The sequence below is a fragment of the Amblyomma maculatum genome, chromosome 9, assembly GCF_055883805.1.
Source record: "Amblyomma maculatum isolate TAMU_Amacu chromosome 9, ASM5588380v1, whole genome shotgun sequence".
In the NCBI taxonomy this organism is placed as follows: Eukaryota; Metazoa; Arthropoda; class Arachnida; order Ixodida; family Ixodidae; genus Amblyomma; species Amblyomma maculatum.
The window spans coordinates 9,289,817-9,305,559 of record NC_139352.1 but is presented as its reverse complement, the minus strand read 5'-3'; the positions used below and the strand labels follow the sequence as shown (position 1 = coordinate 9,305,559).

Here is a 15,743-nt window from a genome sequence, read left to right as displayed (position 1 = left end):
AATTATTCATCTATAACCCAAAGTCACTCCGATGCAAGCGCAGCTGGGAATTTGACATTAAAGTAGAAGGGAACCAGTTCCAAAGGAAGATCAAATTAGAATCTTAGGACTATTCATTCAGGAGAATGGATATAATGATGGAACAATAAAAAAGCTAGAGGGATTCGCCACGCAAGCTATTGGCATATTTAGAAGGATCGCGTTGAAAGGATGAGGCCTGAAGGAAAGAAGCTTGCTTGAACTAACCCAAGCTTACGTAATAAGTCGCGTGAGCTATGCCACGCCGCTCTTAAATATCAGGTCGGAGGAGAAGAAGAAATTAGACTCTCTCATTCGACGGTGCATAAAGAGAGCCCTGGGCTTACCAATTACCACATCCACAGAGAAGCTCCTTTCTATGGGAGTGTACAATAGCTAGGACGAAATAGCGGAGGCTGTCAGAGTTTCGCAGCTGGAAAGATTAAGTCGAACGACCACGGGCAGAACTATACTCGAAATGGTAGGCCTGCAGACAGATAGGGGACTACGAGAAAAATCAAGTATCCCACAGGACTGCCGAGAAAATATAATCATTCCCCCGTTCCTCGTAACATGCATCCCATATTCAACACAAAGAGGAGGGAGAAGAGAGCAGAAGCACTAATCAGACGCTTCGATTCGATGGACACCAAGTCGGTTGCGTACGTGAATGCAGCAAGTGGCAAAACGGGGGCGGCGGTCGCCTCGGTGGTCGACGGCCGAGGTGCCCCGGTATCAGCCGCCACCATTAGAAGCCGCAACGCCGAAACGGCTGAAGAAGTTGCAATAGCGCTCGCTTGCGTCGGAACGCAAGCCAATTTCATAATCAGCGATAGCAAAACGGCTATTTAGAATTTTGGAAAGGGTAGGGTCTCGCCGGACGCGGCAAGGATTCTGGCCAGTAGACGACTAAACAGGAAAATTCGCTTAATTTGGACCCCTGCACCACGGTGCCCTGCACACACGTCCGTCCCTGGCAACGAAGCGACCCACGAGTTAGCCCGAGCTCTCTACTTCCGGGTAACTGTGGAGCCGCCCGACTGCCGGAACATGGACGAGCGTCTGCAAAATTATACGGAGATTCTTTAAAATTACAGGTTAAGCAGGAGACTGGTGCCACCACCGGATAAAAGTCTAAACAATAGGGAGGCGGTCGCATATGGCGGCGCCTGCAAGCTGGTAACTTTGTAAACCCGGTCTGGGCATATTATATCCAGATGGACGATAGAAAAAACGATAAATGCAAGCACAGTGGGGAGAGAGGGACCCTCGACCATATAATCTGGGAATGTGCTAGCTCCCCAGAGGCTAAAACAAATATAAATTGTAGAGAAGCCTGAGAAGCAATGCTGCGGAGCGAGGTACCTCACTCCACAGCAACAAGCCATCCGCCTGGCGGAAGAAGCCGCGAAGAGCCAAGACCTCTTTGCCTGCGGAGGTCTTGGCTTACACTAACTAGAGGGAAAGCTGAGGGCGCTGCACTTCAGCCACCATGGGCGCGCTAAGAATCATGGGCCGGTGTGCTACTTGTTGCGGGACAGTCGGTTTTTCTCGGGTACGTGGAGTGGCGTTACTGCGATTTTTCTTTTTCGTCATCATCGTCATTTGAAGGTGCGTACATAGACCGCGAAAGCCATAGTAGCGAAGGCGCAAAAGCAGACGTCGCCAATAAATGGTTTCTGTTTCCCGAAATGCCACTAAAAACTTCTTTAAGTGATTGCACAACGATAAATATTTTCATAACATTTTTTTATTTCAAAGTTTGCCTATTAAGTGCGAAATTTTGGTATTTGTGCTGCTCAAAACTAAGCCAATAGGAGAAAGAGCCATCGCTTATATTGGATAAATTTCACAGTGACATATACTGTTTCTCTCTTTTTTTTGCAATTTATAGTCACGATATTCAATATTAGGACGTTGTTTACGGTAGAACAACGTTTATCTTTACATTAATTTTGGCCAAAAGTTGTAGTTCTGCGGTTCTGCACTCGGTAGCTCTCCGGCCCATGATGCTTTGAGCGCCCATGGGAGCTGAACGGCCGTCTGAAAACTCCATGTAAACTTCCATAGACGGCAGCACAGCTTTCCCTCTAGGTAAGAGTAAGAAACTCTATGGCTGCGGAGGTGTCGGTATAGTGCTCTAGAATATTGGGCAGTGTGACGACCGGCGCCGGAGAGCGGGCCGCTTTTGCGATGACAGGAACCGACTCCCGCGAGAGGGCGCGACGTGCAACAGGGGTGCCACGTTCGCCGCTCGGCGCTTAGCGGCCGCGGGATAGCGGGGGTACAGAGGAGGGGTGCGGTTCTCTTTGGAGCGATTTTCAGACGCTACGCAATTAGTGTGATAATTTATAAAGAGGCTACTTATTTCAGGTGCTTAAATTGATCCCTGCCATTCTTTTACATCTATCTGGAGACAGCATGCACGCTTGGGCAGTCCTTCGGAGCAGCGCGCGATGTTTGAATCGCTATCTGAAACACTCAACATTTCTTCCTGCGGACAGTTACAAATCGTCCAGATGAGCAATTTGTACTTAATGTTTGCAACGAAGCGTGGTGTTTTGCATTCGTTTTTCACGTAAGGGAATAAAGGCTACTGCCGAGGAGCGCTATTAACACGCGGAGAAAAACAGTGCAAAACTTGTGCTTCGTAAGGCCTCTTTAGGAACACTTATTTTTTACAAACCTTATTTACGAACGCCTGCTTACATTTTGCAGCTTTCGCTTATTAATACATAACAACGTTTATCTTAAATCGTCAATAATCTGTTATATATCTCTTTAATCGGTGTTCTTTATGTGCCCTATAATCACCGCTTATATAAATGACAAATACAGTGTGCGAGCAAAACACATTTATTCACTACCGTACTAATTTAAAGCACTGTGATATTTACCGGCAAAAAAAAAAAATAAACAAGGTATACGCGACTCAAGCATTTATTCTTTGTTCGTTATTAACATATACGTATACCACGGACATTTGTTTGCGTGCCACTAACCAAAGGGTGAACCAGCTGTTTAGGTGAAAAAAAAAATCAAGTACGGCTACGGCATTACTTTAAATAAAATGTGAAAAATTAAACCTGTCGCATACGTAATAAGTTCATAGTGGGCTCTTGAGTGCGGACGCTTTACTGGCATCAAATGGTACAGAGCAAACAAACAAAAATAAAAGCACTGATAATTGCGCGTCGAATTGGCAGGTATAATGCAGTTCTTGGCGCGCACCGAGAGAAAGCGGAAAAATGCGAAAACGATGACGAGCATCTAATACGCAAGCAATTAATATAATGCTGAAATCAAATGCGGACATAATGCGTGTTTATTCTTTGAGTGTGTGGTATGAAATATAAGTAATCGACTGGATATACTTGCAACTACTGCTTACCAGACTATATATATAATCGGGTTACTTGCCGCGGGTGCTCTTTGCAGTATTAACCAAACTATAATTGTTAACAAGATTGATATTACACGTGAAATACTTCCAAGGGAATTTAATTATTTTCCCTTTGGGAACTCTTGTCGTGATTCGCTTACTTCGCAAAGAGCGAAGCCGCAAAAACACATTAAATTTCATTGCTTCAAGTGGGAGCTTTTCTGGTGCTCCAAGTAGATAAACTTTTTGAACCTTCACATTTTACAGAAAGTTTGCAAAATCTGAAGTGCGAAGCGGTCGAAAAGGACCGTGCATCCGAGCCAAATTTTTGAGTAAATTGCGACCTAGCTTCGAACCTATAGCGCTATTTTTGTTCGTGGTGAGAAACCGTGCCGGCCTCACAACCTCTCTTTCGCAGAAAGATGATCTAGCGGAAGCGAATAAAGCGTACCCTATAGCCTCTGCGTCCTCTATTTTCCGTCGTTATTTCTTTTTCAAAGCTATTCATTTTTCTTTTATTTTGTATGTACATAAAACAGGACTAGAGCGGTCTTCTGGAGGCAATGACTTGCATATTACCGGTGACTTGCGCACCCTAGAATGGAAACATTTTCTTGAACAATTAGGTGATTGTTAAACTATAACGCATTGAGATTAAATGTCATATGTATAGCGCACATCTCTGGTTATTTATAAAGCTACCCGTTACAACAATGTTTCAGCTTATGGAGAGAAAAGAAAATGGTGTGTTCTTAGATTAGTGTACAGTTTCACAAGTTGTTGTCTCTTAAGTTTCGATGCTTATATCTTTATACGCGTTCGATTGCAGCCTGTTTGTGCACTGCTTTCTTCTTCCCGGGGCTTCATTTGGTTCTTATGCTCGATTGTTTCCTCTTTTTTTTATTGTTTTTAATATATCTCCATTTTTCTTCGTCTTTAGCTACCTGCTTTCTTCGTCGTGCGTTTGCCGTGCCGCACGAAAATTCTGAACCTTTGTTCAAATTCGCGGTCGCTCTTTTCACATCGCTGTGTGCCTTCCACCAACCCCTTTCTCCCTCCCTGGCAGACGACACGCTTCTTTTTATTTTTCTGTGCAACCTTTACCTCCCACTTCTTCCACCTTTCCTGACCCACTGTGTTCCGTTATTCAGTAGCCAGTCGGCGTGGTGTCGTTCGTTTTTCATGTCCTTACTTTACTATATCTCTATACCTCCATGCGGGGTAGTCCACATTTAATTCATTCCAACTGAATGCCGACTTCTTTCGTGGCTTCAGTGACGTACTGTAGTCGGCATAGTTGGCGTGGAAAACAACAGAATATACCATTTTGGACTGTTTTGATAATGGGGTTACTGTGATCAGTTTTAGTCAGCGCTCGAACGCACATGCTGTATGTTTCACTTCTTCATACATCCTGCTTCCACCCTGCCTTCTTTTCAAAACGACTACATTTCTGCAACGTGAATTAGGAGCTTTAGGAATGCTAAAGTAAGCTGTACGGCGAGTGAAGCGTGCTGTGCGAGTCGTACGCCGGCTCTCCCCAAGCTGTTTTCTTCGGAGCCAATTCCTGTCATGTTACTTCCCCGAGGAGTTGCCGACGGCCAAAATGGAAAATAAATTAGGTGATTGCTAACAGTACTGAGCACCATTAACCGGCCTATTTGTAAAATCTTGTCGCGAACAGCTCGAGACGACGCACAAGCAAACAAGAACGTACAGTCCGCGCGGTATCCGCCCCGCCACACAGCGCGCATACGCGGGCGCCCGGACGACTGGCACACCAGTTGCTGGTGGCGCCCTCTGCGCTGCGGCGCCTCCGTCATCGCAAAAGCGGCCCCTCGCTCCCATGCATTTCGCGGCGCGGTCGACACACTGCCCAATCTTCTAGAGCACTATAGTGTCGGCTCCCGTCCCTTAGGCCTGCGTGACGGGGGCGGGGATTGGGGGCCTCCTTATCTGGTGGAAAAATAAAGTTATCACCACATCGGCTGCTGAAACCGAAACTGATGAGAAAAGAAAATTCAATTACAAATTATTTCGCGGTCGTAGGCGAAAACTGAGCGCAGATCGATATACAGGAATGACTTACGCATCATTTACAAGAAGACAAATGCCCCCAAAATTTGGCGTCAGTCCTTAAGGGAAATATTCAAGATTTTGAATATTAACTTTGTCATCGAGTGCACTGTTAAATAAAAGTGCTAGCCGTTAAGAAATACCTGACTCCTTTTTTCTACCGATATTTCTCAAACGTGGTTGGTCCTTTTTGCCAGCATTTAAAAAAATCCCGCTAAGTATAAAAAAAAAAAGAAAACTTGACTGCTCTTCTCTATTGTTTTGTTGCACTACCAAACCTGTTTTGAATGAACGAAGCTTGCGCGCGCATCGTCTCGGCAAGTTGGCAGCCAATGCCGCTGTCGGCGCGTGCAGTACGTGTGGCAAGTGCGTTAGAACATTCTGTCAGAACACGGAGTCATAGGCATGCCACCAACAGTCAATTCAGATAGAGCTTTTATTCAGGTATCACACAGAACAAAAAAGAAAGGAAAGCAGTGAAGTCGCGTAGTTCAAGGCAGAATCAGTTTTCTTTATCTCAAAAAGCCTGCCTAAATGACTAGCGGCCACTCATTTTATCACAGTCGGCAAATTCGTTTCATTCTTTCAAAATGCTCTCAAGAGGTACATTTATGTGTACCAGCTTTTCAGCAAATGTGAACCAAAATGTTTGCAAATAAGCATGAGATATCTAGATGGCGTCTGACGTGTTGTAATGCCATTGTTGGCAGACATCACAAAACAGGTGAACCGTATGAAAGAGTAAGCTGCTCAACTAATTTCCAAGCTTTTAATTAATGCAAATAGGTGGCTGGGTGTGAATGGGAGATCTGTAGGCGGCCGTTAGTGTCGCAACAAACTTCTGCTGCCGCGCACCCCTTCGTTTCGTGTGCGCCGAAGAGGCGCGCTTTTGGAAAAGGATACAATACACTATGGCTAAAATTCAATCCGCCACAGAACCTAGGTGGTAGTAGTAGTATTGATTAAGTACTAAAATACAAAAACGGAAGTAAAAATGCTCGTCAGCTTCGATATCTGCTATCTGAATACATGAAGCACCTGAACTGGGGCGCCAGAAAGAAAGAGGTAGCGAGGGACAGAGAGAAAGAACAGGGTAGGATAAAATAAAGATAATACATTGCACTACATGTTCACTGGGGGTTTGAGGCCCGCCACCGAATGTCTTAATCCATCCCCAGGTAGCACCGAACATTAGAATAATGTTATACAAATTTTATTTAAGTTGTCTGAATGTTGCATAACACTTTGTGACACAAAATAACATTAGTAGAACATTCGAAAGAAACATACTAATGTTGACTTTTTAATGCTATTATAATGTTATATAAAGTTTTATGTTGTATTATAAACATTATTTTAATGTTACAAAAATAATGTTTGAATATGATCTTTGAACATTAATGTTTCTTTCATAACTGTAAAACAACATAGTAATTAAACATGTTTCTAAAATAACACTTTGCAAGTTAATCTTGGAGATGATACCTGCTACAGAGTGCATGCATAGAGCACTATTATTTTGTCGGGAAGCTTTACGTATTATCCATTCGCCACTATCACTCATATGGAATGCCACTCGGTAATGGATATGAAAGCTTGACTCTATGCTATTTGTTCACAGGTGAGCGTAGGAGCTGTACTTTATTATGAAGTTGCGCTATTCTGTGGGCTTTGCAAAACCTACAGATTGTGCACCAACACAAGTGGTGAGCCTACATGCTCAATCGTGCAAAGTTGCTCTATCATTTTTAGGAATGCTACATTTATGTTGTATATACATTAGAGATTAATGTTTCAATGTTTAGTGAAACATTATATTAACCTTTACTTGTAACACTGCTAGAACATTAAAAAAAAAAAGGCCATTAACATCATATCAACATTCGACTAACAAAGATGTAACAATGATGTAATGTTTTGGTGCTACCTGGGTTGAAGCACTTGGCACAGCGGGCGGGCCTCCATAATAATCGCTGCCCTCATACTTTCGTGTTCTCAAAATTCTAAACAGTGATATGGTTATTATTAGCGCCAAGTTGCAAATTAATTTTTGCAACCAGGCACATAACTGACATATTTAAGAGCTAAATAATAAATTAGTGACCAGCTTACTACATTCAGATAAAACTCAAGAAAAAGGCGGCAGATGAAGCGCTTCAACCAGTGGCATCGACCGACCTTCATGATGCCACAAGAAATTCGATTAAGGTGTGGTGAACCTCAATTTCATATGCCACACGCTGCGTTGTTTCACTAGCAGGTGAAAGCTGACTCTTCCCGAGAATCGCTCAGTGCCACTGGCTACACAGGGTCCTATGAGGAGCAAAAGCTGGTTTTTTTGGTTGTAGCTCATTACAATAACACCTGATTCGCCTAGATATATTCTGGCGTTTGTCAGAAGATATGGCACACCAGCGTCGTTGAAGCCGTCTAGATATCTGAAAAAGCTTATTTTAAAACATTACGATCAATTTTACTGAATAAACCAATATAGTGCAGTTGTTTTGCAGCTTACTGCCTGCTTGCGAGCAGATTTAGATTAACACCTTGCCAATGGGTTCTATCTGCACTTTTTGAAGGTGTGTGGAAAGGCTGTCAGTGAGTACGCACTGCTTTTAGGGATTGAAATGAGTTTTGATCAAAATAACGATGCTTTTATTCGATAACTTTCTTCAGTAGAAGATCAAGACTTTACAAACTTCATCAGGCTTTTATAACTCTGAATGGCACTCAAGTTTCTTTGCAAAAAAAAACATAATGCCTAAGTGGGACTTTGTCTATGCAGGTAGAAGGACCACTTGGACCACCAGGAGACCCTGGCCCACCAGGACCAATTGCAAGACCGCATTTTTTTTTTGGCAGTAGCACCATATATAGAAATTGTAGGAATTAACGCAACATAACCAGGTTCTGGCTGAGTGCAGAAAAATAGAATGTAGACACTCCTCCACTCAAAATGCAAGCTCTTTTAACTCATATAGTATGCAGCATACTGAAGCCTATGTGGTCCAGGTTCACAGTGTTCTGCCTTTATAAATCATGAGCAGTCTCGTGGCGTCAATCAGCACCTTGGACCAAGTTTCAAATCAAATAAAATGTAACATGTTTATTTCCAGACAGCCTTTCAGAACACATGGCGAATCAAGGCCACATAAACTTTGGGAGCAGAATATAACAAATACATATATTATTTAGAGGAATACAAAGCTGCAACTATGTGTTGACTTTTTAAACCAGTTTGGCCAAGTTATTTCCTAGAATGAGAAAAGTTTGGGATAAGGGTTGATGGAGAATAGCTCAGTAATCTGTGACTCGCTGACGACACTGCCTTGCTATGCAACACAGGGGACAATTTCTGCAAATAATTATTAATGATCTAGGTAGACAAAGCCAAATGGTAGGATTAAAAATTAAAATACACAAGACTAAAGTAATGTTCAACAGTCTTAGAAAGCAATAGGAGTTTATTATAGACAGCAACGCTCTGGAAGTTGTAGGCAAATATGTCTGCTTAGGACAGGTAGTAGCCATAGATCCGGACCATGAAAAGAAAATAATGAGAATCAGACTGCAATAGACCAACAGCTTACCAGTATCCCTCAAGAAGAAGGCAGCATAGCAGGGGGCAGCAGAAAGTTAGCTGGATGGATGAGGTTAGGAAGTTTATAGGGGTCAAGTGGATGCAGCTGGCACAGGGCCAGGGTGATGGAGATACATGGAAGAGGCTTCTTACCTTGCAGTGGGTATAGTCAGGCTCATGTTGACGATGATGATTTCCTCCTATCGGAATTAGCACAGTGAAATTTAAAGCAAAAATGAACCACAATGCATGAGCCAGAAAAACACTAAAGCAACAAAAACAGTGACCAAAAAATAGCAAAATAAGGTACCTAAATCTATACTTCCACACCTTGGTCAACATTTTCGAATTTTGCTCTAATAGGGTGAGCAAGGACTGCAAGGCCTACCTGGACCAATGGGACCCCCAGGCAACAAGGTGACAACTCTCCGCCAAAAATAAAAATGCCCGCAAGCTGCTGTCTCTTCAGTTGAAGCATGAAGTTTGAGAGCTAAAGGATGCAAAAATAGATCAGTAACAATGGAAAGCAAATAAATGTGAAAGTAATGGATACCAAGTCGATAATTTCGACTTGATGCATGAGCCTATACAAATTCATGATCTGCACTAACTGCGGTCTCACTCTTTTTTTATTATGAGAAATGGGCGGCAAGTGTTCACATGAAAGGAGATGTAGCATACCATTCAAAAACTGAAATAAAACCACACTCAATAATGCTGATAACATAAAGTATCCAACTGAGACAACATGTTTTAGAAATGGTTTTCAGATGAAATATGATGCTTTGCTTACTTTGGTGTCATCTGCCCTGAAGTAACTCACATGTATCAAGAAAGAAAAACTGAAGAAAGCAGTGAAGTGTGCCCACTAAATGTTACTTTTTCTATGCTGCACACAGGGTGAACCAGGTGAAAGAGGAAACACCGGACAGACTGGACCTCGTGGACTGCCCGTATGTAATGGTTTCTTTCCTTTTGCCACTGCACATAACTAGTCTAAAAAAATTAATCTAACTAGCCGTGGTTGTAGCGGTTTGTACTCGGGTATTATGGTCCATTTGCATTCGTTATACATTCAGCAGTTTGTTGCCTTAAAAAAAATATAATTGAATCGAGTTCACATAATTTATTGGCATCTCATTTCGCTTGTGTTGCCAAACATCTCCGTGATGAAAAATTTCTAGCTAAGTGGGACAACTAATTTTCTACCAGCTGGAAAAAAATTAGCAATGCGGTTATCTTGTTTTCATCTACATATCTGCATGCCTAAAAATATATTTCCCAGAAGCACATAGAGTACTAGCTAGAAGTGTTTCAAAGCACAATGGAATTGCAAAAAAAAGTGTGGCTCTGCAGAATAACTTCCAACCATCCATATAGTAATTCCTAATTAGTAACAAGTGCACAGCAATCGTATGTCCTTATTAAATACTTATTTGTTAATACTGTTGGCCTGAGGCCATTACAGGGTCGTTATAACAGAAAAACTGCAGAATAGCAGTACTGCAATGGCAACCCACATAAAAGAAATCACATGATACCCTTTATCGAGGTGACAAAATGAAGCTGCCGTATCGTGTACTTACTCTGCAAACTTAGCAAAGAAAAAGATGTGTGGCACAAAGTTTCCTTCACTAAAGTTGGCCATTTTGTTTCAGGGTGAACCAGGGCCCAAAGGTTCACCAGGAAGTCAAGGCCTTCGAGGGCCACCGGTCAGTATCCGGTAGTACTAACCTTACAAGACTCATGCACATTGTGTCGATGCACTGTCAGCCCTCACAAGGACAAATTTTTATTAGCCTACGTCTGTCACTATTTGATGCACGTCCTAGAGTACATTAAAATCAGGGTGAACACACACTCCTAGCTTCAATTATTCAAGCAAGTTGGTAAGTATCATGGATGAATAAATAGCAATAAATGCTAAATTTATTTCTGTTTTGAAAAGTGCATGATATAGGAGGTGAAGAAAAAGCTGTCCAAAATAGCTTGACAAGGCCATAGCCCATAGTTACAAAGCAGTAGAGGCAGACAAACAACAAATCATTCAACTTAGACACTTTTACAAAAAAGATGACAGCAAAAGACATGCCTGGAAAATGTCAGAAAACTGAACTTCATATGTTAAATGTTTTCAAGAAAGTAATTTTGAATAGTATAGTCCTCTTGAAGGAGTGCCTGTTTTTTTTCTTTGATAAGCAAGTTTCTCTCTCTTTTCTTTTTTTTATTACAGGGGCCCCCAGGACGGGACGGAATTCCAGGAACCACAGGAGAAGGACCATCAACACCAGTCAGTTCATAAACGTTGTATGCCACTGTGTTACACACAAAGCAGCTGGAAGCCCTATCTCAACCTTTTCACCACAATGAGGCATAAATTTAAAAAATGTTTACAATTGTAGATCTTCGTCATCGCTGAGTGACGACAACATAGTCTCACAAAGTGCGATGTTAAAAATGATTTTCTGTTCAGTGTATGAGAAGGCTGTTCATTACTGAAGTAAAAAAGCAGCATAGATTAAAAAGACCGAAAACAGATACACATCCAAAGCTGTTTCTGCTGCCATACAGCTCCAGCTCATACAGGAAACATTATCACAAGTTTTCGCTATCATGACGTAATGTCCAAAAAAAAGGAAAGGTAGTCAAGGGCCATTCATATAACTATACAACCCCAATTAGTGCTTCTATCTTTGAAGTTTCATTTCTTTTCCACACTTTAGCATCTTTGTTTTCAAACTACTCGCAGATCACTGTTATTGGCCGAAGCAGCAGCTATGTTGTGTATGCAATTTAACTGCTGGTCAAAGTATTTACCTGTTCCAATTTTAAATTCCATGAACAGGGTTTGCCTGGACCTCCTGGCCTGCCTGGTGAGCCCGGACTACCAGGACCACAGGTTAGTGAGAGGCCTTCCGTTTTATGATGTGCAAATATTGTAGCGTGAGCTACACTGGCCGCACTCTCGCTGGTCTCGCGTGGTTCTGGGGCAACCATACTGTGCATGCTCGAGGAGCGAGTGACATCACTACTCGCAGCTGGAGAGCCTCGCTGTCTCCGCTCGCCGCAGCTGCGAGGAGCCGGGTGATGTCAGGAGTCGGGTGACGTCACTCCATTGGTGCCACCACTTCTGGAGCAGAAGCGGCTCGTGCTACTGCGCATGTGCGAGGAGATAGCGTAGCGCGTATAAATGTGGGATGGTGAACGCAGCCTAACCCAGAATTCTCCATGGAGAGCGATGTGAAAGAAAGTCAGGCTGCTGCTAAGCGGCGTAAGAGAATGAAAAATCTCAACTCGTCGAATGCCGAGGTTGTCGCCTGGCAGTTGGCCTTTGAACGTAGGAAAAACGAACAGAAGAAGGCTAAGTGGGCAGCGGAGACACCGCAGCAGAGAGGAACGCCTAGCCAAGAGACGTCGTCAGAAAGAGCGGCGTGCATTGGCCTCACAGCGGGTCGAAGATGATACGAGCCAGGACAATGTGAAAAAACACAAACAAACAGAGCACATTGCAAGCAGCGACGCCAGGATGCAGAGTGCAATAATAATAACAATAATATTAATAATAATAATAATAATAATAATAATAATAATAATAATAATAATAATAATAATAATAATAATAATAATAATACTAATAATAAATTGGTTCACAGGAAAGGAAAGGCACAGTATCTGTCATATGCTGTGTGGACACCTACCCCGCACTGTAATGGAAGAGAGGAAGGTGGGAGAGAAAGTGGAAAGAGAAAAAGAGAAGCTGTAGTGGAGGGCTACGGAGTAATTTAATTTACCTGGAAATCTTTAATGTGCACTGACATCCCATAGCACTTGGACGTCTCTCCATTTCGCCTCCATCGAAATGCAGCCGCCGGCAGAGCATAAAAAGCAGCACATAGCAGCAGCAAAGTGAGAATGAGAGTAAGAAGGCAAAGAAAGCAGTAGAGATGCCCCCGCAGAAAGAGAAACGGTTTGCCAAACAGTGATGCCAGACTGCCGAGCGTAATATACGAAGCATAACCGCTGAGTTGGGGTCTGTGCGAGAGTTCAGTCAACGAGAACCAACAGAAGAGGATCTGACTCTACATAGACGACCACAACAAGCTCAGCCAGAGAAACGTACCTCTCGCTACGTATATCCTGACATAGCTGAGCTAAGCCACTGCCAATGTTTTTCAAAATGGAAAGCATAGTGTCTGGCATATGGATCATAACTTATTATACCTTCTTGGCGACGAACGGCATTATATAAGGGGAAGTATGCCCAAAGGCCTATTACATTAATTTATTTCCCATGAGTATATCATCATACTTGCACTTATGATGCATGCGCCTTTCCCCCCAAGAAATGTTATGAAAACTGAGGGTGAAATGATTGCATGAGATGATGCAGTGACTGTGTTAGCAAAAGTTCCCATGCTAAAAAACAAAAAAGGAAGCCTGTTCATCATGATAGTGTGTCTATTATGCAAGCAGATGTGGCATAGAGTATTGCTTCTCTCAGCGGAAAATTCACAGAATGTTTGAGCTTCCATAGAGCCCATACAGCACAAAAAACCTGATCCAATCATGCGTGCCTATTCAAGTCAAATACAAATAACATCCTCATGCAGAGACTTCATTGAAATCCAACTGCACAATATTTTTTGGACTCGTCCATCAATACTCAAAAGAAAGGAAATCCATCATAGAATGAATATCAAAAATTCTAACTGCAATAAGGCTGTTGTCCTTCAGTAGTCATGCTATTTTCGTCCACAGCTTGCATAACGCAATGGCAGCATATATGCTTCTCGCAAAAAATGCTTAGAGGATGCGAGCTTACACTTTCTATTCTTATCTACGCTCTTATCTTTGCTAAGTGAACACATATGAACTAATCCTGTGTTCATGAACGCACTGTTCTTCAACTCCTGGGCCACCTGAAAAGCACAGAAGGGGACGCTGAAAGAAGCATACAACCTTTTCCTATACATCAAGCTAGGAAGTAAAGGAGTACCTTTCACTTCATCAAATGCAATACAACTGCAACCAGTAAATTAATAAACGAACCCTGAAACAATTCCCTTTTTCTTTTCAGTCAAACCAATACTGAATGAAAAAGTGAAGTGAAACTTGTCTTATGTGTTTTGCTTCAACCGCAGGGTGAAAAAGGCAGCCGTGGCTTCATCGGTCCTCAGGGAATCGAAGGGGAGAAGGTAAGAATTAAAAGATAAAATTCACTCAATTAAGAACCTTTTTTTTTCTGCTCAGATGGTGCAGCAGTTAGAAATTAGTGTGTCACTTTCACAAACTTAAGTATCACAGAAAAGGCATTCCTTTCAATGCAAGGGCTCCTGCATGCTATAGAGCCCCGTCAAATCCAAGCACGTTATTAAATGTAAACACTGAGTATGTTATATTACTTCACTTGTTACTGTAGCATCGTTTTGCCATGATCAAATGCTTGGCGTTACAGCACTATGCTGTGAATGAACAGTACTCACGCTATTCAACCCAAAGTGGAAGAAAGATAATGTTAACCAGTAGTCTTCCTACATAGTAGTTAACAAGGCAGTGCAATAAAACAGCTGGTTGCCCATTGACTCAGATGTGGCTAGTGTAAAACAGCAGCAGAAAGAGATATATTTAGCTATGAGACAAGATATTTCTTCATCTAAAGAATGGTAAAGAGCATTGTCATAGCAAATCGCATACCTGCTTATAAGTGCTGCGATATACTTTTAATTTTTAACAGGGTGACAAAGGTGATCGCGGACTTCCTGGCCTTCCTGGCTTGGATGGTGCGAAGGTTTGTAACGGGTCACCACTTTTAGACAATCTGTTTAGGTTCCACAAAATCAAATATCATGACCATTAGTTAGGCATACAAGCCCCTCATCTAATATTCAGCAGTAGATTATGTTACCAATGTAAAGCTGATGATCACCTTCTCCTAAAATCTGTTTTTAGTTTTGATAACTTTGTATAGATTTCAATGCTTCCTTTACATTGTCCCTCCCAAAGTCTGAAGCTGTGGTCATGGTTCCTTTGTTAATTGTTTCAGTTTTTATTGTGATTTCTCTAATGTGGTCCCTACCTCTCATCATCATCCAGCTAAATTCAGTGCGGTTCCTCAACTATGCATCCAGTGAAAAATTTCACAATTGTCACATTTCATTGAGGCCCAAGATATCACAAGCATGGTCTCGTTGGAAGGTTCTTGAGATTAATCTATCATTTTCAGGGAGACCGAGGTGAAAGAGGCTATCAAGGTGATGCAGGGCCAAAGGGTGAACGCGTAAGCTATTCCACTTTCGTATTTTGTTTAACAGCGATTGTCAAACAACTTGTCAAACTTGTCAAACAAGTCACATAACATAAAATTTTCTCCAGGGTCCACCAGGAATAGATGGAGCAAGAGGAGAGCCAGGCCTAATAGGACTTCCTGTGAGAAGCATTTTCTAGTCTCTTTCTGTTTCCTTCCATAACATTCTGTAACCTCTTTCAATATGTACAGTATGCCAGTGCTTTTGTATGAGAATTTTAAGCAAAGGGCTCTGCAAAAGGTCTTGCGAGTGAGCTTCACGATGTTGACTTGGACTCAATCTCTACCTTTCTGTACTTGCAGGTGGGACTTTGGATTCAGCAATTTCTCTCCATGAAGACATTACAGCTCAATATACAGTGCTAAATATAAGACTAAACTAT

General features: G+C 42.2%; 1 protein-coding gene across 1 annotated transcript in view; it reads left to right on the top strand.

The window, feature by feature from the left end:
* Nucleotides 1–15,743, top strand: part of LOC146178222 (uncharacterized) — a 70,175-nt gene that overhangs the window by 29,945 nt on the left and 24,487 nt on the right. The window contains exons 14-23 of the mRNA XM_084579654.1: nucleotides 8,262–8,312; nucleotides 9,420–9,473; nucleotides 9,956–10,009; nucleotides 10,715–10,768; nucleotides 11,290–11,346; nucleotides 11,902–11,955; nucleotides 14,198–14,251; nucleotides 14,791–14,844; nucleotides 15,280–15,333; nucleotides 15,429–15,482. Coding sequence (XP_084435780.1) covers nucleotides 8,262–8,312; nucleotides 9,420–9,473; nucleotides 9,956–10,009; nucleotides 10,715–10,768; nucleotides 11,290–11,346; nucleotides 11,902–11,955; nucleotides 14,198–14,251; nucleotides 14,791–14,844; nucleotides 15,280–15,333; nucleotides 15,429–15,482 — 540 coding nt within the window. The remainder of the gene's footprint in view (nucleotides 1–8,261; nucleotides 8,313–9,419; nucleotides 9,474–9,955; nucleotides 10,010–10,714; nucleotides 10,769–11,289; nucleotides 11,347–11,901; nucleotides 11,956–14,197; nucleotides 14,252–14,790; nucleotides 14,845–15,279; nucleotides 15,334–15,428; nucleotides 15,483–15,743) is intronic.